Genomic DNA, 20,811 nt, shown 5'->3' on the forward strand with positions numbered 1-20,811 from the left:
AGTACACTGAACTATTTTGGTTTTTAGGAGTTGGAGTATATTTTTATGATGGAAAAAAATTATTATGATTATCATACGATGGTCACAAAAATACGTGTTCTGTATTCTGGAATGTTAAGAATATTAGCCATGTTAGCATGGCTAATTAATTGTTTTCTTGTATATTACCATATAAATAAGATACTGTACTACTCAGTGTAGTGAAAGACCCTATTTGACAAATCAGACCGAAAAACAGAGAAATATAATTTGGGATTCAAAGCTGTAAATACTTGGAACACTTCAAAAAGCTTTCTGACAAACTGTTTCTGAGTTGAAGAGATGAGACACCTCAGCCTAATATAGCTGACCTGAATCTAAATCCTTCAGGTAAGAAAAGCCTGAGATCCTTAACATTTTTGTACAAACGCTGAGTTTCAGATGTCACAGCATCCTTCTGAAAAATGAGGGGAGACAGAAATGATATTCTGTGAGCCTGACTTATCCCTGTTCTGTGTTAGTATACTTGAGTTCTCATAAAATTATAATAATATTTCTTTATTTTATATGTCATGGTTATTATTTTCTTTAACTGTATACCTTCTTAGTCTACATATTTATAACTAGCCAAGGTATATTTCTCTCTTGCAGTTCATCATCCCATCTGAAAACAAACCTGAAATTCATAAAGATCAACCTCGTGCGCTTTCCATTCAAAGTTCAGAGATGATTGCTACGAATACAAGATACTCACCAAACTGCAGACACTCTGATCTGGAAGCTTTGTTTCAGAACTTCAAAGACTGTGAATTTTTCAGTAGAACTTTCACCACTTTTCCTAAATCCCAGAAGAGTTTTAATCTTTTGCATCCGATCTTCCAGAGACATGCTCATGAACAAGATACTAAAATGCATGATGTTTATAAAGGTTATATCATCCCCAAGTTGAATAAATACGCATTAAAGACATCTGCAGCTACTGATGTTTGGGCTGTGCATTTTTCCCAGTTTTGGATAGATTATGAAGGAACAAAAAGTGGGAAAGGCCGACCAGTAAGCTTTGTGGACTCATTCCCACTCTCCCTTTGGATTTGCCAGCCAGTAAGATTTGCAAAGTCACAAAAAGAGCTTTTATCACATAATCAGACAGCTTTCAACATTCCAAAAAGTGAATCTAGTGATCTTGCTAATAGATTGCAACGTAAAAAACTTTTAAAGGAATATTACAGCAGTGAGACAGAGCCCTTAACCAATGGCATTCAAATGTCAGACACTTCAGGAGTGCTTTCTGAAAGCTCTTCCTCTGATGCAGATGTACACATTCTTGTCCATGTTCAAAAACATGTAAGCATACAGATCAATCATTACCAGTATCTTTTTTTGCTGTTTCTCCATGAATCCCTTGTATTGCTCCTGGAAAATTTAAGGAATGATGTAGAAGCAGTGACAGGAAAACCTGCAAAGCAAACAGATGCCTGCATTGGGATCCTACTGAAAAGTGCAGAACTAGCCTTACTACTCCATCCAGTGACTCAGGGAAACCCTTGTAAGTCTCCCGTTGTGGAAGAAGAAAGTCCCGTGGCATCAGAGCTCTCCCCTTTGGGAAATGAGGACGTTCTTACTTCAGAGAGTAAATTAGTTGGCAATAGTATATTGCAAGCTGGTATTGCTAATTTTGATTATGTAAGTGACTGCAAGCCTCTGAATGCTGAAGTTAATAAAGGAATTTTAATACATCCTCTTTTGTTTAAATCAGACAGTAATATGGATTTTCAGAAAGGATTGTCATTTTCAGATGATGCATCAGATAAAGGTTTGGGAGATACAAGTGAAGGAGGAAGCAGTGGACTTTTTAGTAGAAGTGATTCAGAGGAGGTCTGTGGACCTGTAAGTGAGAAAAGTAGCTTGCATCCTAGGGATTCAGCATCCATTTTAAATAAGAGAGAAGATTCTACTGAATTTTTCATTGATAAAAAGGATGACAAAAACATACTCTCAAATAAGTTAAATGAACAGGAAGGTACAACTGAAGGCTGTCCTAACCATGTCACTGACTTGGAAACAGAAACTGCTTTTGAATCTGAAGAGCTTGAAATCAACAAAGAGAAAGTGACTTCAGTTAGAATGTTTGCATCCCAGTCTTCATCAAGGTATAGAAGATTTAATACTAAATCAATTTTTCTGCTATTTGAAAATATTTATAAATCTTGTTGGCCACATACTTTTAGTAATGATCAATGGAAGTGAACATATAGTAGGTGAAAATCGTAAAAGTATGTAAAGATATAAGATATGCAGTATCCAGCTTTCAATGAAAGCTAAAATGAATTGTTAATTAATTGATTTAAACTATTTACTTTTGGTTTAAATGTTATGTAATATGTATTGAGAAAAATTTTGATACAAATATCTACAGGAATGCATGTTGTTTCTATGCTCATCTCCTTTTCTTGCCACAGGATTATTGAATAATCGGATTTTTTCTTTTATATCTTGGCTGGTGTAGAGCAATTTTTAAGAGTAACTTCTATGTAATTCCTTTCATTTGAAATAATAATTTCCTAATGTCTTTATATTTAAAAAGTGCAAAGCCTAAGGAACGCTGCCCATCCAACCTCCCTGCATTCTCTGTTTCTTACAAGAATATGAAAAGAAGTCCATCACAAGTCTCTCTGGATACCATCTCTATTGACAGTATGATGCTAGAGGATCATTTGATTGAGAGTGATGGAAGTGACAGCCAAAGCTTTCTGGAGAAAGGTAAGTAGGTTTAACAAATTCTTTTTAGGCAATATGTGAAAATGTTTGTTACTAAGACAATACTTAGAAAGACTGTAATGCAGCAAATCCTGGATACTTTACAGCACTATTTCTGTTAGCTTCTCAAGTCAGTAATATCAGGTATATTCACAGCACATCATTTCAAGGGAAAGCAATAACTTGTGCTACTTAAGTAGTACTACTTAACACTGCTTAATTTTCCTCTCTTGAGGAGAGTAAAAGCATTGCAGTGCTATGTTGCAACCCTGAATTAAGCAGGTTTTTTCCCTACTTTGCTTAAAAGCCATTGCTTTGGCTCTAAGTGTTTACAGGTTTGTACCCTGAATCAGTGTTATGCTTGAAGTGGTAAAGAAGCTTTAATTTTAAGAGTAGATGAAAAAAAAAAAAAAAAAAAGGATTTTCACTAATGCTCACCGTGCTAATTGCCAGGCAGATAGGTTTGTTAGCCTCCTTACACTTTGTTCCTTACAGAACAGTTCCTAGCTATTGACTGTCCAACACCAGCATCCACTTTTTGCTCCTCTGTGCATAAATATTTTCTGCTGATCTGAGGGAGGAATTGAGCATATGGTAATTATGTCTATATAGTCAGTGGTATTGTGAACTTACGCAATCGTAACGATCTAGTCGTTCTCCAGCAAAACTAGTCGAATAATTTTCTAATGTCAGGAAATACGGTAAGATGACTATTGGTGCCTCTTTTCTGATAAATTCTACTTTGAATAAAGAATGACAATTTTTTTTTTTCTGTAGGATTTCTTTTCAGTCTAGAGCAACAATGAGAAGAATGGTTTACTTGCAAACCAGTTATATGTTTGGACTGTAGGAGTATTCCTGCATGTGTTTATGTGGGAGTATGCCATAAAATATATTTTCCATTTTAAATAACCTTTATATGTCTTTTTAGCTTGTTAAACAATAATTAACTGCAGGTTATGTCTGCGTGTTTTCTAGTTGTCAAGGAAACATTGCTGTGATCACTCTTAACAAAAGAATATATGGCTTATTTCTCTGAACATAAAACCACAAACATTTTGCTCTAAAGGCACTGTGCAGTATTTTAGATATAAGCTTGGAATGTTTAACCATTTTTTCTCCTGGGTTAGTTTTATATTTGATTTGGAAGACTAAAAAAGGCCCTTCACAATTTTTTTTAAACAATGTATATAGAGTGCATTTTGGTTTTGTCACTATATCCTGCCTTATTTGCATAGCATCTAGAATTTTGAACTCTCTGTAAGAGCAATGGATTTGGCAGTACAAACATAAATATTTGTTTAATAAGCTATTCAACTCACTTTAAAAAAATGAGTGAATGTATGCATACAGTAACAGACACTGACTTTATTCTTAACATAGGAGTGATTCGCGTTATGCTATGCTAACTTTGTGTTTTTTCTGATGTGTATATGGAAGGTATTACAGCCACAAACTATCAAAGCCCATCAGAAAATGCCCATGAAGGAGGCACAGTGAATGAAGATTGTGATGGGTCATCTCCAGATGCCATGAGCGCTGCTTCAGAGAATGCCCATGAGACTAGTGAAGAAATGGTAATACTGAATTTCATTAGAATACATGCTTCAGTAAATTAAACCTTAAAATAGAGCTAAAATGAAGGCTTTTAGAAGTGATTTTTCAAGTAGTTTTGGGAGCTTTTGTTAGTGCATTATGTAAGCCTGTAGATCTAGTGCATTTGTATTAAGTACAAACGAAGGTTATAATCCAAGTAACACTGTGCATTCTCTGACCCTGTTATCTCCTCTATAGCCACTGTTGATAAACAATAATAGCCACCTAAAAATGTTAGAAAATATTTATACTTTAGTACATAGCAATATTTTGTAATATCGTAATTTCATTTTATGTTCTGTTGAATATAATGTTTAAAATGAGCTTTTTAACATCATCAAGTGAGAAAAAAGAAAACACTGTAACTCTAATGTCTCTTAGATGGAGGTGTTTCCTTAGCACTGGTAGCATTCTGTAGTATTTGCAAATAGGAGTGTAACAACTGCCCTACTGGGTCAGATCAGGGATGCCTCTTGTCCAGGATTATGTCAGGACAATAACTAGTATTTAGAGAAGATTGAGTAGTGCATGAGGAGAGAGATTCCCTCCCTGAGCTACCATGCGGAGTCTAACTTTTTCCATTTGCCTGTCTGCTTACTCCTTGCTGATCCTTGCCCTAATCAATGTTTCTTCAATTATATTCTTGTATCAATTGAACTGGAAACTGAAGACTATATGGGCCCAAAGAAAGACAGTCACTTTACTGAAATCTATTGGGTGCTTGCTGATATATTTTCCTTTTTAGTAATGTTAGTCTTGTAATCCTGCCTTTGCTTTAAAATATTTGTGGATTGCTTTCATTTAAAAAAAAAAAAGAAAAAGAAAAAGAAGCAACTCACTTAAATGATTGGTTCCTTTTAAATAAATTTTCAATCTGCATATAGGTAATATGGAAAAAAGATAATTCAGATTGTTACACAAATGCATGTTAGCATTTTTTTATATTTGTAGAATATAACTAAAAAGTCATTAGAAAAATTAGACAAAAATAGTAGTAATGATGATGGACATATATCTTCTGATACCAAAGCTGACTTTTGAAACTGGCTGCTAGCTTTTTTTAAAGATACTGCAATCTAATAAATAGAGAAAAAGTGCTGACTGCTCTGCAGATAGCTAAAGTTTAGTAGCCTGTCCTGGTTCTTGAACCTGGTCTGACTCAGCACTGCAAATGCTTCGTTGTGCTTGTGATATGCATAGAATTGAATGAAGCCTTAGAGAATTTCGGGTGTCACATAGGTCAAATGTTTCTTTGTCAGAGTGGGGAAAGTCTGCCTCACTTTCATGACTTTTCTGGCCATTTCTGAATTTATATTAGCGGGTTTTAAATACAGTGTCTGTCTTTGGACAGAAAATCAAGCAACCCATTGTCAAGCCAGTGGGTACAAAAAAAAAAAAAAGAAGAAGAAGAAGAAATGCGAAAACTGTCTTTCTGTGAGCAGGGGTTGTGGATACAAAGATTCTTTTCCTTTTGTGCAGGAAAATGTTTAGACAGAATTTAAAAAACAATAACCACTGTAAATTCAATTTATAATCTCATATTGTTTTATCTTGATTTCGTTGACAGATGTCTGTTGTGGTTTTCCAAATATTTGGTGTTAATGGTGAAATTGACATCAGAGGTGAAGACACAGAAATATGCCTACAGGTCAACCAGGTGATACCAAATCAGTTGGGAAATATCAGTGTTCGACACTATCTTTGCAACAGAACTGTTGGTAAGAACTAACAATGAGATCTCAGTGTTGTGAAAGTGGAGTTGGAAACATTTGTTTTAAGTAAATAAAAACACTGTATTAGCTTTAAAGCACAAAACTGCTTTTATGTTAGTACAATAGCATCCTTTTTATGCTGGTTTAGAATATCTACTGTGGTTTCTTTCCCAATTGCTGTACGTTGAAAGGAAAGGAAAATAAAAATGGAACCATTTCTGATAGTGTGGGTAAAAAAATGCATTGCATTAAATTTTTGTCATTAGTTGCTTTTTTAAAAATCAAATAAGTTGCATTACGTTGTGTTACTGTTTTATGGAGATGAAACTCCTTTACTGCTCTAACAGTACTTTGCTTAAATGTACCTTGGTTTGAAAGGCTGTTTCTTTTATTCAAGTTCTGTTCCTCTAGATTAAATTAACATCCACAGTTTAAACAGATTTACATTCTGTGGTTTAAGAAAAGTTTAAAAAAAAAAAAAAGACTCTGTGTCAGGAAAGATGAGCTGCAAGGACAGCCTTTTCTTTTTTTTTTTTTTTTGTAAGCTTGATAGGAACACGAGGTGTAGTTTCGTGCCAGATATTTGCACAGCTAGGTTGACCAGTGTATTGTCAGAGTTGTTCTTGGGCGTGAGTACATATACATTCTCTGCCAGAGAACCTAGTTCACATACTTTGAGGTTTTCTTCTTGGCATGATGTATTGGCATGCCACTTCATGTCACAGTTTGTTTTGCTCCCTTCTGCCAGCCTTCCACACTCATTGCTGGATGCTAGCTCTGTTGCACTGTAGGGTTTTTGGGGGCAGATCCCTGATGCACCTGCTTCTGGTTCATTCCTTTCCCAGGAAACAGCTATAGCAGCTGTTGTCTGCCATATATTTCCAGCCTTGAAGCAGTGTTGATTTTCTTCAGGAAGCTGTGCTTGGTTGATACAGCCTCTGATGCCCTAGCTAAAGAACACATTTACTGGTAAGATGAGCAGTTGCCATCAGCTGCTGTCTGAGCAGCTGTTGCATGGTGGTTGCAGTTGCATTCAGGCATCTGAAGGCAAGAGGGAGGTCCAGCAGGGAAGACTCGTGGCTGACCTTCAGTTCATACAGCGGCAAACTGATTTCTGGTTATCTGTTGTATCCTCTGTAAAAGCAAGAGGGAGTAAATAGTAAGAATGTGCCTCCTTCCTGCTTTCATGTGGATCTAAAAGGAGATCTTCCTTCCTCTAGTTCAGTTGCTTATGAGAGGCTTGTGCACTGGTTGATTGTTTGATGGACAAAAGGTTATTCTGTGATTAATGTATTTGGAATCTCTTTCTCTTACTGGTGGGTGTTTGGATGGGTGGGACAACAACACTTTTTTGGACATTGCTGGTTACTCCCATTCAGTGGTGTACATCTTTTCTTCTCTCCACTGTAGTGCTGTGCTATCTGTACTGAGGCGGTAATATTCTGCAGCTACTGCTGCTCCCCACCTCCCACATTGATATTAAGAGAAGAACTAAGGGAGAAAAGTGTTTTTAGAGAAAAAAAATATAATCCAGAGCGTCAAGGTTGGGAAAAAGCATGAGAATTACATCAAAAGAAACAATTTAAATTAGTTAACAATAACAAAATACAAGTAAAAGAACCGTTGAGCAAAAGCATAAGAGAATATCCCAATGAAAGCAATCCCCCCAAGACCGTTAATAAACTTACTCAAGTGCTGAATTAACAATTTTAACCAGTAAGCTGAGGAACCATGTAAAGCAATGCATAATCAAATCATAATTACAATCTACAAATGTGTTCTGGGTAAAAACAACCATTTAAAACCTACTATACTGTTAATGCAGTAGGTGTAGAAAGGGAAAAGTGTGCCTAATAGTTTGAATAATTTTGAGGGCAGCTGTGCACTTCCCTGTAGGGCTGGCTGCAGGCTGATACATTTAACAGATCTTGTCTGGCAGGAATGAGAAAAGAGGTGGGGATAGAGTATGGCAGAGGTACTCTGGGAAGGACAGTGCTTTTACTGAGACCTTGTCATACTTGGAGGAAAAGGGAACAGCAGTTCATAACAACTTCCAAAGTGTTTGATGTAATTTTTACTTCATCGTCTCTTGACTGCCACTTTCAGATATCTGCAAGATAGCCAAGGTTGACTTCGTGGCTGAGACTGAATGTGTGGTCTTCTGCTGTTTTTCTACACTTTGGTAGAGTCTTCCAGCAATGATCCAGGCACTCTTTCCTGATCTGGAAAAACGTAGGGCATGTACTGCTTATTTCTTTCTCTGTATTTGTGGGAAGAATATAGATCCTTGAGGGAAACAAATTTTCCCAAACCAGTTGCAGAGACTCATTGGACAGAGTGGTCATTGTTCTCTCTCCCCTGGAGAGTTGCTGTCCAACGGGCTTCCTCTCAAGGGCTGTTAGTAGCTAATTCTCTTCTGTCTGGACTAGAGCCTCAAAAGGTATCTGATACTTGCAGTGTGGTGATGGGATTTGGTTTTTGGTTTGGGGTTGTTTGGTTTTTGGGGTTTTTTTTTGCTAGGCGAAATGTGAGATCCAGCATTTCTTAAACACTGGAAGGATTGAAGGATGGAGTCACAGCTGTTAGTGTTGTGGAAACCTCTGGTTCACAGCAGAGGCTGAAGATTCTCATGTTCATTTACAGTTCTTCCCACTGGTCTTTGTCATGCCAGATTGATGACACGTTTATCTACCCTGACTCTGTTACCAATAGATAGGTGCATGTGCCCTGACTCTACTGCTGTGCTAGGTTATCTATGAGAACTGGGCACCATATAGAAAGAGGAACCCAATTAATCTACAGATAGGAAAGCAAAATAATTACTCTGCTGGGCTGTTGTAGCTCCAGGCAATGCTGTACTGAAACTTGAAATTGCAGTTTTCAGACCTGTACTACATTCAGGCTAGGGCAGTATTGCTTGAATAAAGTTACTGCCTCTTGCTATACATCTGTCTGACTGTACTTGATCTAGAACAGTTGACTAGCCTGCATCTTTTCTGGGATGAATATACAAAGTTAATTATCGTTCTTCTTACCCCTCCTTTTACCCCACTTTTTTAATTATTATTTTTTTAAATAGACATATACAAAACAGACACTGATACAGTTCTTCCTGACTGCTGAAAACCTTCTTCTCGGTACTCTCCTGGAGCTGTTTTTCCTGGAGATGGCACATTTAGCTATAGTTGATATCCACGGACATTGCATGCATTTGTTTTCTGCAGTTTGGTTCCCTCTCAGAGGAAGCACATTGTCCAGGAACATAATAGGTGTTTAACTTTTCTAGGGATCATATCAGCATCCCCACTAGGGATGTGGTCCACTTCTCCATCTGTTAGGAACCTGGACCAAAGCCAGTTTTGCCCCAATGTCCTTTGTCTTCTTGTAGGTTCTCATTAGGCCCTTTAAAAGCGACTGCTGAAGGTTCCAGAGGCATCTCAGAGTGATCTGGTCTGTAGTTACACATCACATATTGCTTAAGAGGAACAGAACAGGTAACATTCCTCTGCTACTACTTCCCAAGAGCAAATAGGAATTCCTATCAGAATTGGGACAAGAACTGGGGAGAATGCAAAAGGGATTGTTGCAAAGGCCTGTGGGATACCACTGGGAGGCTGCTGTAACTTCGGTGTGGACACTTTTATTCACTCAAAGCTAACCTCCTGTTTTTGAATTAATCTGAACCAGTATAGTGTCAGTGTGACTTAGTAAATTGTCATCTGGTTTCTACAGTTTTGATTTGTGCTTCATCTGGTTTCGTGTAACAAGAACCTGAATCCTTAAATATTAATGCTGTGAACAGTTGTTATAGCATTGCAGTAGCAATTAACAATATACTAATGATGCCTTTCAAACATACGTTCACATACAGCAAATGTATTGTCTTTAACAGGATACCCGAATATCTCTATAGAGTCTTGATATATCAAAAAGCTTGTATCTTGCAAATGTAATGTGATCAGCAGTGATGCTTTGGAATTTTAACCGAGTGCCTTGTAAACCAGATGTGTAATTTCAGAAGGAACGTGAATTCTGTGAAGTATGGTTTTCCTTTATGTAAAGGCATCCAGGATAAGCTTTACTGAAGAAAAGCAATGTAACTTGCAGCCTACCAGTATACTGTGTTTTTCTTTTGCAGTACATGTCAGATTATTGAGTAGGTTATCTCTGAAGTGGAGGGGTAAAGTATACTGGATTTTTTACAGGATGCATTATTACTTAAAATCAGACAGTACACAGCAAAGAAGGCACCACAGAGGAAACCTGCACTTCATGGGATCATGGCATAATTGAGAGTAGTGGAGTGGAGGCAATGTCAGGATGTCTCTAGTCCAATCCCATTCTCAAAGCGGAGTCAGCTCTGAGATCAGGCCAGGTTGCTCAGGGCTTTATCCCATCAGGTCTTGGAAAGGACCTCCAATGGCAGAGACTGATGAGCACCACTGTGAAGAGCCTGGCTCTGTATTTATAACCTCATTGTAGGTACTGGAAGGCTACTGGTATATTTCCCGTACACCTTCTCTTCAGCTTTCCAGTAATTGCTCATATATGCACAAGCAGAAATCAGGAAGGGGAGGTTACAATAAACTGCATGTCAGTAATATGGGGAGAGGAGAAAGAAAGAACAGTATTAAAGGAACAAAAATAGAAAAAGCAAGTCTTAGTTAATCTTTAAATTTAACTTTATGCACTTCTTTTTTTCCAATTTATAAGCCTGTAAACATTGGACTTTCCTGAGGGGATCAGAGTTTAAACCGAGAAGCATTTTTTTGTTTGTTTTAATTCTCCCAAATTTGCTTAACAGTTACATGCTCTAATAATGTAAATTGACATAATTCAGTTGATTTGATTTGAATGACTTTGATTTCAGCTATCTTTCAAGTTTGAGTCTTTACTTCTTAATATAATTACTGTGAATCAGTGTGAATATGATTTTGGCATATAGATAATTTCTGTAAGTCAGTGATCATAGTGACCAAATGACTTGAGAATCCCATGGGGTAATTATTTCTGGTGGTGAGCCCTGGTTTTTGTACAACAAATGGATACTGGCCATCATTCCCCACACCCCCCAGCCACCCTGGATATCTCGTTACCTTTTTTAAAAGAAAAAAAAATTCTTTTATTTTTAGAACTGGTTAGTTGAATGATACAGTTGTCCTTACCAGTTAAAGATAGTGAAACTAACAAGAAACTGCAAGGGGTTTTTTAAGGTTCAAATCTACTGCCACCCAAATAATGGAAGCACTGTATGTTATCTGTCTTACTGCATTGCCATTTATGTTCCTGTGTATTAGCAAATAAGTTCCTGAGTCAGGAAATTCTGCCTTTGTGAGATAATACCTGCTCTCCTGAGAGAGTGAACCGACTTAAATGTTTTTCTGAATTAAAATTGAAGGAGTTAGTGGAAAAGTATGCAAAATAATTGTTTTTCCATCATCAAGACATTGAGGAAACACTTATTTTTTGTGCACAGTGATACTTCTGTATTGTCCTTTTCTGTTGTCACAGTGAAGTACTAGTCCTTGTATGCTCTGTTTATTTCTCTTTAGTACTCTAAAGTGATTACTTCAAAATTTGCTTTGAAGTTCTGTATTTGCAGCACTAATTCATGGATAATATGTCTACAGTACTTTTGGAAAATCAGTTGGAAAGTAGAGGTAGAGGTAATTTTATCATAATTGCTTTTTTGTACATTGCAAAATTTTAATGCAAATTTGTTCTCCTTTGCAACAGGTTCTGACTGTAAATCTGTGGCTGGACCAGTTAATTCATCACCTGAGATTAGTTTGAGATGGGAAAGTGGGCCTAGTGCTGTCATACACTCTCTGCTGGCTGTAAAAAATGGTTTTCTTCAGTGTCATGTAGAGAACTTCAGTGCTGAATTTTTAACATCCTCCCTCATAAACATTCAGCATTTTCTAGAAGATGAAACTGTCGCAGAAGTGATGCCTATGAAGATAAAAGTTTCTAATGCAAGGATTAATTTAAAAGTATGTTAACAATGAGCTATTTGGCTGCTCTAAAGAAATTGTGTTCTTGTTTCTATCATGATAAACTACTAATCTGGATACAGTTAACTTCAAAGAAACTGCTGTCCTACTCTGGAAGGTCTTTAGATAACACTAAAACAATTTAAAAATCCATAGATTGGGTTAGCTCTGTGGTATGCCTAGAGGGGAATTCTCTACATAACCAAGCTATTTATATGAATTAATATTTTATACTTTTTTCCTCCTCTCCCGGTCTCTTTTGTAGAGTGACAGTGTCTGGGAGTTTTGTAGGTAAGGTATACCAAGTTCCTAAAGGTACCATGTGGATTTTTCTGTTTGGGCTTTTTTGCTTAGTATAGTAATAGTTTTCTAATTACAAACGACAGATTTATAGAGCTTAATTCTCTCTCTTACTTAGAGGATAGTTCTTGCAATGAAAGTTCAGTAAAAAAAGGAGGAAAAAGTTTATGGGAATTACAGTTCAAAGCACTTGAATACTGTTTCTTAGAACCTAGAAACAGATAATAAATAGCACAAGCTTTTCCCACCACCTAGCTTAAAATAGTAACATTAAGAGGAGACTCCAGCTCAAGTCTCCTAGGGGGATTTTCTTTCAGACATTTAAAGGAGATGGTGCACAACCATTGAATATAAAGATAAGGACACTTTTTTTGGGGGGGAACAACACAAAAACCCAAACAAATTCAAATATATATTAATTATAACATTGCTTTGGAAATTAATAATCACTCATATAAACTTTGAACAAAGTGATGACTCCAGTTCTGCATCTGGGGCTAAGACCTTGATTCTGCTCCAATCCTTCTTGACTGGAAGGGCAATTGTTACCTCCACAGTATTGTACTCAAAGTGCATCAGTATTCCTTCCCTCCATGTTGCAGCTTTTCTATTCCCTGAGGATCCTTAGGCACTCCCTTAGGGACATTTCTACTACAGTAGCAGCACAAGGGCTTTCTGTAAAAACTGTGGATCTGTTCCTAAGATTTACAAAAGTGAATGCCCAAATGCAAAAATTAAAGTCTTAACGTATAGTAATTAATTCTAAAAACAGGATTGTGCTGGTTTATTGGCAAGAAGGCAGACTTAAGCAAAGTGTTCTTGAGAAAGCAGCTGTTTGAGGTGGGCAATATACATTAATAAACTAGCAATAAGAGTGCTTGGCAGTGAAAGCACTGACGTGCTCACTCCGCAGTGCACACAAGTCAGTGAAGTTACTCATGATGGTTGACAAACTGCGGATTTAACATACAGATGATTAATTTTGGTGGAGTTGTTAGGTAATAATGAGCAAGAGGTTATGGTTCAGATTTATGCTGCATTACCTATTCAGTGCAGTACGTTCTGTTTCTCTTGCACAATACCATGTGGTGTGTTTCATGGAGGTCAGGGGAAGAATTTAAGAAAGGTTATTTTATTTTTTGCATTTTCTGCTGCAATCTCAGTGCTGTTTCAATAAATTTTGGCAGTTATAGCTCAACAGCTTTCTTGCTATATGCTTAATGCTGATATGTATAGTTTCTGATTATACTGGCTGTGTTATTCTGCTTGACAGGGATAATGAACTATAAATATTTCCCGGGGAGACTGCAAAAGAAGTAATTTGTGAAGTTTCTCTTCTGTTGAGTATAGTAGTGTAACTGAACTGCAGCTGGTGTCATCCCAAACTGAATTCTAAAAAGACAAAATCCGCTCAGCAATGATAGCTGTACCCATTCAGTCTTTAAATAGTTCAAGGGAAAAACTGATACTATATAGTGCAGGCTTCTTATCTGTGACTCTGAGAGCTCCTGAGCTAAAGAATGTCTGCAGTTGGGATATAATTCTATTGAGATGTCTGTAAAAATACTTTGAAGTATTTTAGTCAGACTGTATATATTGAGTTCAGCAGACTTATTCCAGAGATAAATTTGGACCTTTAATATGATCCCTGGGAAAAAAAATGGAGCAAAAGTTTAGTGGAGATTCCACTAGAAAATTCTACTCTGAAATGTTCCCTTTAAAGTTTCATTAAATCCATTTATGTTTAATTGAACATTTTAATTAGCTATTTTGATTTCCTGGTAAACTCGTTTTTGAATACTTGTATTTTTTTTAGGATGACAGTCCACGTGAAAATCTCAAGGCATCTGAGCTGGAACCCATAAAACTACATATTGACATACTTTGGATAGAAAGAAATGATGATGGGTCTTTTCTCATTAGAGGTTTGTATGTTCCTGCACCTTGATATCTCAATATTATAATGTATTTACTATTATTACTGTTATTTTCCCTTGTGCAGACATGTGGCTAATAATGAAAAGAAAAAGATAACTGAGGATAATTTGTGTAAGTTGTGTTGCCATATACCTTAATTCTAAGTGTAGTCACATAGAGGAAAATTACCTTTTTGAATAGTGTGTTGGCTGTGAATCAATCTGAGAGAAATAAAAATTTGTGTATAACTTCGTCAGGATATGCTTCGTGAGTGCATATCACTTTGTCATGTTAAGTCTGAGGTTCTTTCGATTGACAACCAAACCAAAAAAAAGACTTCCCTTTCTTTACAGGTTACCAAAGTTGTTACCTGTTGTCTTTGTGGTTTTGTGTTACAGATCATGGTAGAGACTATTGTCAAACAAAAGACTATTTGAAAAGTACAAGTAGCAGTTTTCAATTCCATATATTACGGTGGTGTCCTGGCAGCTCCTGTCTGGGATTGCACTGAGGCTTGTATTTTGAACAGTGATTTAACTTCATACTGTTCCTGAAACATATATACAATCTAAATTTTTTTTCTACATGTATGGACAAATACTAAATACTTGTAACAAGGCAATGCATTTAGAGCTGGAACTTTACTGTTTTTCACAGATATGTCAGAGAATCATAGAGTAATCATGGAGAAGCCTCTAGAGGTCATCTAGTCCTACTCTTTTCTCAGAGCAGGGGCAGATTAGATCAAGTTGCTCAATGCCCCATCCAGTCAAGTTTTGAGCATCCCACAACCTGCCCTCTATAATCTGTCGCAGTGTTTGACCATCCTTATGGTTAGCTCTTTTGGTAATGTCTAATTGGAATTTCCTTTGTTGCAGCTTGTGTCTATTGCTTCCTGTCCTGCCACTTCAAGACAGAGTAGTCTGAGCACTTCCTAGCCACCTCAGTGAAGTCTGGTCCATCTTCTCTATACCCTTCCACTAGGTAGGCAAAGGTGGCATTATTGAGCACCCCATAGCCTTCATGTCTTCAGATTTGACAATTGTATCCCTCTGAGCTTCTCATTTGTACGTGCAGTCATAGAATTGTTTGGGTTGGAAGAGACCTTTAAGGTCATTGAGTCCAACCATCAACCTAGTACTACGAAGTCTGCCACTAAACCATGTCCCAAAGCACCAAATCTACATGTCTTTTAAATCCCTCCAGGGATGGTGACTCAACCACTTCAGTGGGCAGCCTCTTCCAATGCTTGACAACACTTTCAGTGAAGAAATTTTTCCTAATATCCAACCTAAACCTCCCCTGGCACAGGTTGAGGCCATTTCCTTTTGTCCTATCACTTGGGAGAAGAGACCGAGACCCACCTCACTATGACCTCCTTTCAGGTAGTTGTCAAGAGCAATAAGGTCTCCCTTCAGCCTCCTTTTCTCCAGACTAAACAATTCCAGCTCCCTCAGCTGCTCCTCACAGGCATTGTTCTCTAGACCCTTCACCAGCTTCACAGCCCTCCTTGGACACACTCCAGCACCTCAGTGTCTTTCTTGAAGCAAGGGGCCCAAAACTGAAAACAGTGTTCAAGGTGCGGCCTCACCAGTGCCCAGTACAGCAGGGACGATCGCTTCCCTACTCCTGCTGACCACACTATTGCTGATACAGGCCAGGATGCTGTTGGCCTCCTTGGCCACCTGGGCACACTGCTGGCTCATGTTCAGCTGGCTGTTGACCAGCACCCCCAGGTCCTTTTCCGCCAGGCAGCTTTCCAGCCACTCCTCCCCAAGCCTGTAACGTTGCATGGGGTTGTTGTGACCCAGGTGCAGGACCTGGAACTTGGCCTTGTTGAACCTCATAAAACTGGCCTCGGCCCATCGATCCAGCCTGTCCAGATCCCTCTGTGGAGCCTTCCTACCCTCAAGCAGATCAACACTCCCACCCAGCTTGCTGTCATCTGCAAATTTACAGGAGGTACACTCGGTCCCCTCATCCAGATCATTGATAAAGATACTAAATAGAACATCATGTGCTCTCGGCCATGATTATCTTGGCAGTCCTCTGCTGTCAGTATCTTTCTTACACTGGGGAATTCAAAACTGGATCCAGTATTCCAGATAATGGTCTCACTGGTGGTGTGTATAGGGGAATAATAACTTCTCTCATCTTGCTAGCTACATTCTAGCTAGTACAGCCTGTATGTGGCTTGTCTTTGCTGTGAGAGCTCACTGCTGACACAGTGGTCAATAAATCATCTTGTTGACTAAGGCCTACAAGTAATTTCCTGCAGTGTTGCTCTCTGTCCAGTTGGTCCCCAACGTGTAGTGGAGCAAGAAGTTATTTACTCCTGGCTGCAGGACTTTACACTGGCTTCAGCTGAACTTCATGAGGCTCTAGTCAGCCCATCCCATTTCTCCAGCCTGTCCAGGGTCCTCTGAAAAACAGCCTTGCCTCTCAGTGCATCAGTCACTTACCCTTTGATTTGGTATTGTTGACAAAATTGCAGAGGGTGCACCCACCCTTCATCCAGGTCCTGAATATATCAATCCAACAATATGCCGTGTATTACATGACTTGAGGAAGAGCAGGCTGCAGAGCCCTCTTCACCTGCCTAATGGGAAGGTAACAGCAAAGATGGACCAGACTTCTCAGAGGTATGCTGTGGCATGATTTGCTTGTATTTTAATTTCTCCACATTATCTAATACGTTGTTTGAGTGTTTAAAGATGTTCAGTTAACTTTGGACATCTTTTTATACTAAACATTGGAAGAAATAGTAATTTTATGAGAAAATACATAGTTTTAAGGTTTCTTTCAGCTCGTTTTTTTTCCCTTTTTGGTGAAGTGCTTTGATTTATACTCTTACCATGAACTCCTCAGGTACAGTGACTTCAAAGGCATAAGTCAAATGCTACCTGCACTGCAGTGATTTTTGTATCTTCAGTGCTATATTTTTGAATCCTCGTGTGTATGTGGTGGGAGGAGGAGGTAACGAACAGAAAACTTGTTTGGAGGGAAATGTTTAAAAAAAAAAAACAAAACCAAAAAACCACAACAACAAAAGCTAGAGTATTTTTTAGAGTACTAAGAACCATGACCCTCATTTTTCCCTTAGTGTACAGCAGTATATTTTAATAGATGTTACAATGCATTTTAGTTCTAAATGCTAGAAAGTTTATTTAATGCCAGGTCATTTAAGTTATTTGATCCTACAGGTTTATCTCACTGTGTTTTCAAATGTAAATGCAATCTTCAGATCTGATTTGAACCTGGAGACAGTATATTAACAGCAATATTAATAGTTCTCAAATTTATAATTATTCAGAATGCATATTCTGTGGTGATGATATTAGGCAGTATAAAAATTTGAAAATTTTCTTCAAGCTCTAAGCTACATATTGCTTTTTCTCATGCCTCCTTTCCTTTCCCTTTTCCTCCAAAAAGGTATATGAATTTAATTTTTTTTTTAATTTATTCTTAAATTTTATTTTGGGAGGTAAATGTAACTGTATTTCATATTACAAGTGTATTTGTTTAGGTTGTTTTAATTTTGTACTGATGAGAATGAAACATTAAAATATAAAAATAAATGACAAAAAACCCCCAAGCACTACTCCTAAGTATCTTTCTGTGATATAGACAATCAAAGAGTAAATGATGTGTCAAAGATGAAGAATTCAAGTAGTGCATTGCAGAAAGCATCTGGAACTGTTGGACATAAAACACAGGACCAAGCCACGCAGACTACTTGTCAAATTTCCAGACCTTCTAAATCAAGGGATTCATCTGACTTCCTTAAAAATGAGGTATTAAGAATTCCTTTTGACTTCCCACCCCCCCCTCCCCCCACCTCAAAATTATGTTACAGTAACTAATCATAATAATTGTTAGATTATCTGGGGTTACTTCTGTTTAGAAGTCTGCTTGAGATTAAAAATATGAATTATGGATATTTTAGTGTGGTTCAGTACTTAGGCATGCAAAATAAATTTAATACTACTATCTAAATAGGGTAATAATACACTGCAGACTAACTCTTCCCCTTTACATTAGAGGGACTTTTATGAGGGAGCAAGTTCCTCCTTCTCCCCATCTCCCTCGTCCCTGTACAACACAACTGCCAAAGACAAGGGACTAGACTGTTAACGCAGACCCTTACTACTGACCTGTCAGTTGTACATGGATTTTCACTTGGTGATGACAGAACTCACGCATCAGTTTGGCTGTTTCTTCCACTGGGTACCAATCCATTCCCAGAGCTCAGAACCTGGTGTCATTTCTACTGCGCTCCAGAACGGAAATGATGTAGCTAAAACGCTGGGTATCTTGCCTTTCAAGCTAACTGCATCCATCCATGTTCTGCACTCACTGACTGGGAATCAGTTGCAGTTGACTCAGCCCTAACAAACCTGCGCTCAGCAATGAATGTGAGCATATGAGGTTTTAAAAGCTACTCTGTTGGAAAAAATTGACAGTATGCAGGAATACTAATAATGCTCTTTTCTAACCTGATCATTTCAGCTTATTGAAGAAAATGAATGTCTCAAACAGGAACTAGCCAAAGCCAAAATGGCTCTTGCTGAGGTCCAAATGGAGAAAGATGCCCTGCTTCATCGTATAAAGAAGATGAATGTTGATCATCAGTAGGACAGTGTTCTGTTGGTACAAGGCATCATCAACAAAACTTCAGGTGATGGTGGCATCTCAAATACTTTTTATAAGTCACTGAAGACGTTTTTTTTTGTTACAGTTTTCTCATTACAAGCAAAATGTTTGTGAACTAGTTACTATTCCAAAATTATTGTTAAACATTGTAACTTTTTTCAGCCCATTTTAAACTGAAATGACTTTGGAAAAAATCAGTTTATACTGTACTTTATTAATTTACTAAAGAAAAAAAATCATATCATCTACTTTTAATATTATCAAAGGAGATGTTATTTTTAAAATGTTTTCTGAAAACTGGATGGCTCAGCAATGAAAGAAGGTGCCTAGGTGCATAACTGAATAAAATGTACCACGCCTCATTAACAAACTGTAGCTCTGTTTGTTAAGATTATGTTGTTTTATTATTACCAGAAGGTATCTATACAGGAGGTTACATTTGCACTATGATGATATGGGCTAGATACTTGTAGAATAGTATAGTTAGTGAAAATTAAAATACCTGCCCTAAACTGGTCCTAAATTCAGTGTAATTTGCCCAGAGAGGATTTTAAGAATAGTCCTCTGGTGCTATAGAGTTCCATCTACCCTTTCCATATGCACTTCTAAAATACCACAGTAAATGCTGGAGAATTTAAGTAAGAGGGCGTACGACTGGGCTTTCCTTCCATGTAAAGGTCCACTGCCATCTGTACAGCTGGTGTAATTTAGACATTCACACTTTTTTCCCCCTCTCTCTGTGATGAGGATATAGCCCTGCCATAGGATCCAGCCCTTTGTGAAAGGTGAGCTTCGAGCATTTTTGCATCCATGTCTGATTTCTGCAAAACTTGTCAGACATGTCCAAGGATTTAGTCCAGTGTATTTATATATGTAATGTCAATGCTTGGGGGTGTTGGGGGGGGTGGGGTGGAATCCTACAGGGATTCATTAATTGTATATTACTTTTTTTGATAAAAAAGTTGTAGAGAATCATTTAATTACCCAATGAAATTGTGAGATTACATGAAATGTAATTACACAGTTTAAATCATGGGTGATTTGTACAAATTGAACAATAATTTTCAGCTAAAAACTGGTACAAATTAATAAATAAAAAGCACAACACTGTAAATTAGAGAATATAAGAGTGTGCTTTTAAATAATTTAGAAAACAACACAGAAAAACATACATGACTGTAAGAGATTGGTTTTGCTAGAAGTAAAAATGACTGAATAATTTACCTAGTGACCTTGAATCTGACAACTGAAAATCTTTTCTTTGCTACCACAATTGTTTCTGCTCCATGGGATGTTTGAGGGAAATTTTGTTTGTAGATATGCAGTGAAATCTCAGAAAGTATTTAGTATCCTCTGGTTTGACTTTGCATATTCAGGATGTCAAACTAGTTTTAATTAAAATGATTTTCATTAAAACTTTTTGGAGGACACATAATTTGCCCTGCTGAAAATAGTTATTGAAAGTATGTAGATTTCAATCAAGAACTCTGTGGAAAAACTGGTTCAGGCACTATTTTAAAGCCTGCCTTACAAAAACCTAGTTGAAACTCCCTTTAATGCCCATGGAAGTTTTTATCCAATTATTCTGAATAAGATGAAAAAATATACACACAACTGTTTCTAATAGAGAAACTAAATATTTATATTTCAAAAGGTATTTAAGCCAACAGTATTAAATATAGGTAGACCAATTTCACACAAATATGATGTCAGATTCAGGGGAGGAGTTCTTCTCAACTGGTTTAATTCTTATTGGTACTATTCAAGTCAGTAATTCTTACGTGGTCTATTCCTGCCAAGATCTAGTTAGAATTATTATGAAGAAGGGAATGTATAGAGTGCTTAGTAGCATGTTGTTGGAATAATACATTGAGAATTGTTTAATTTTAAAAAATAAATAAACA

At 37.3% G+C, this 20,811-nt stretch overlaps 1 protein-coding gene across 1 annotated transcript in view; it reads left to right on the top strand.

Annotated features, from left to right (window-relative positions):
* BLTP3B (bridge-like lipid transfer protein family member 3B) overlaps window positions 1–19,093 on the top strand; it is a 40,215-nt gene extending 21,122 nt beyond the window's left edge. The window contains exons 13-20 of the mRNA XM_029084134.1: window positions 631–2,129; window positions 2,564–2,739; window positions 4,177–4,313; window positions 5,900–6,050; window positions 11,781–12,037; window positions 14,154–14,262; window positions 17,882–18,048; window positions 18,764–19,093. Coding sequence (XP_028939967.1) covers window positions 631–2,129; window positions 2,564–2,739; window positions 4,177–4,313; window positions 5,900–6,050; window positions 11,781–12,037; window positions 14,154–14,262; window positions 17,882–18,048; window positions 18,764–18,889 — 2,622 coding nt within the window. The 3' untranslated portion in view covers window positions 18,890–19,093. The remainder of the gene's footprint in view (window positions 1–630; window positions 2,130–2,563; window positions 2,740–4,176; window positions 4,314–5,899; window positions 6,051–11,780; window positions 12,038–14,153; window positions 14,263–17,881; window positions 18,049–18,763) is intronic.
* Window positions 19,094–20,811: the final 1,718 nt, after the last annotated feature.

This window comes from Antrostomus carolinensis, unplaced genomic scaffold (genome assembly GCF_000700745.2).
Source record: "Antrostomus carolinensis isolate BGI_N321 unplaced genomic scaffold, ASM70074v2 scaffold9103, whole genome shotgun sequence".
Lineage (NCBI taxonomy): Eukaryota > Metazoa > Chordata > Aves > Caprimulgiformes > Caprimulgidae > Antrostomus > Antrostomus carolinensis.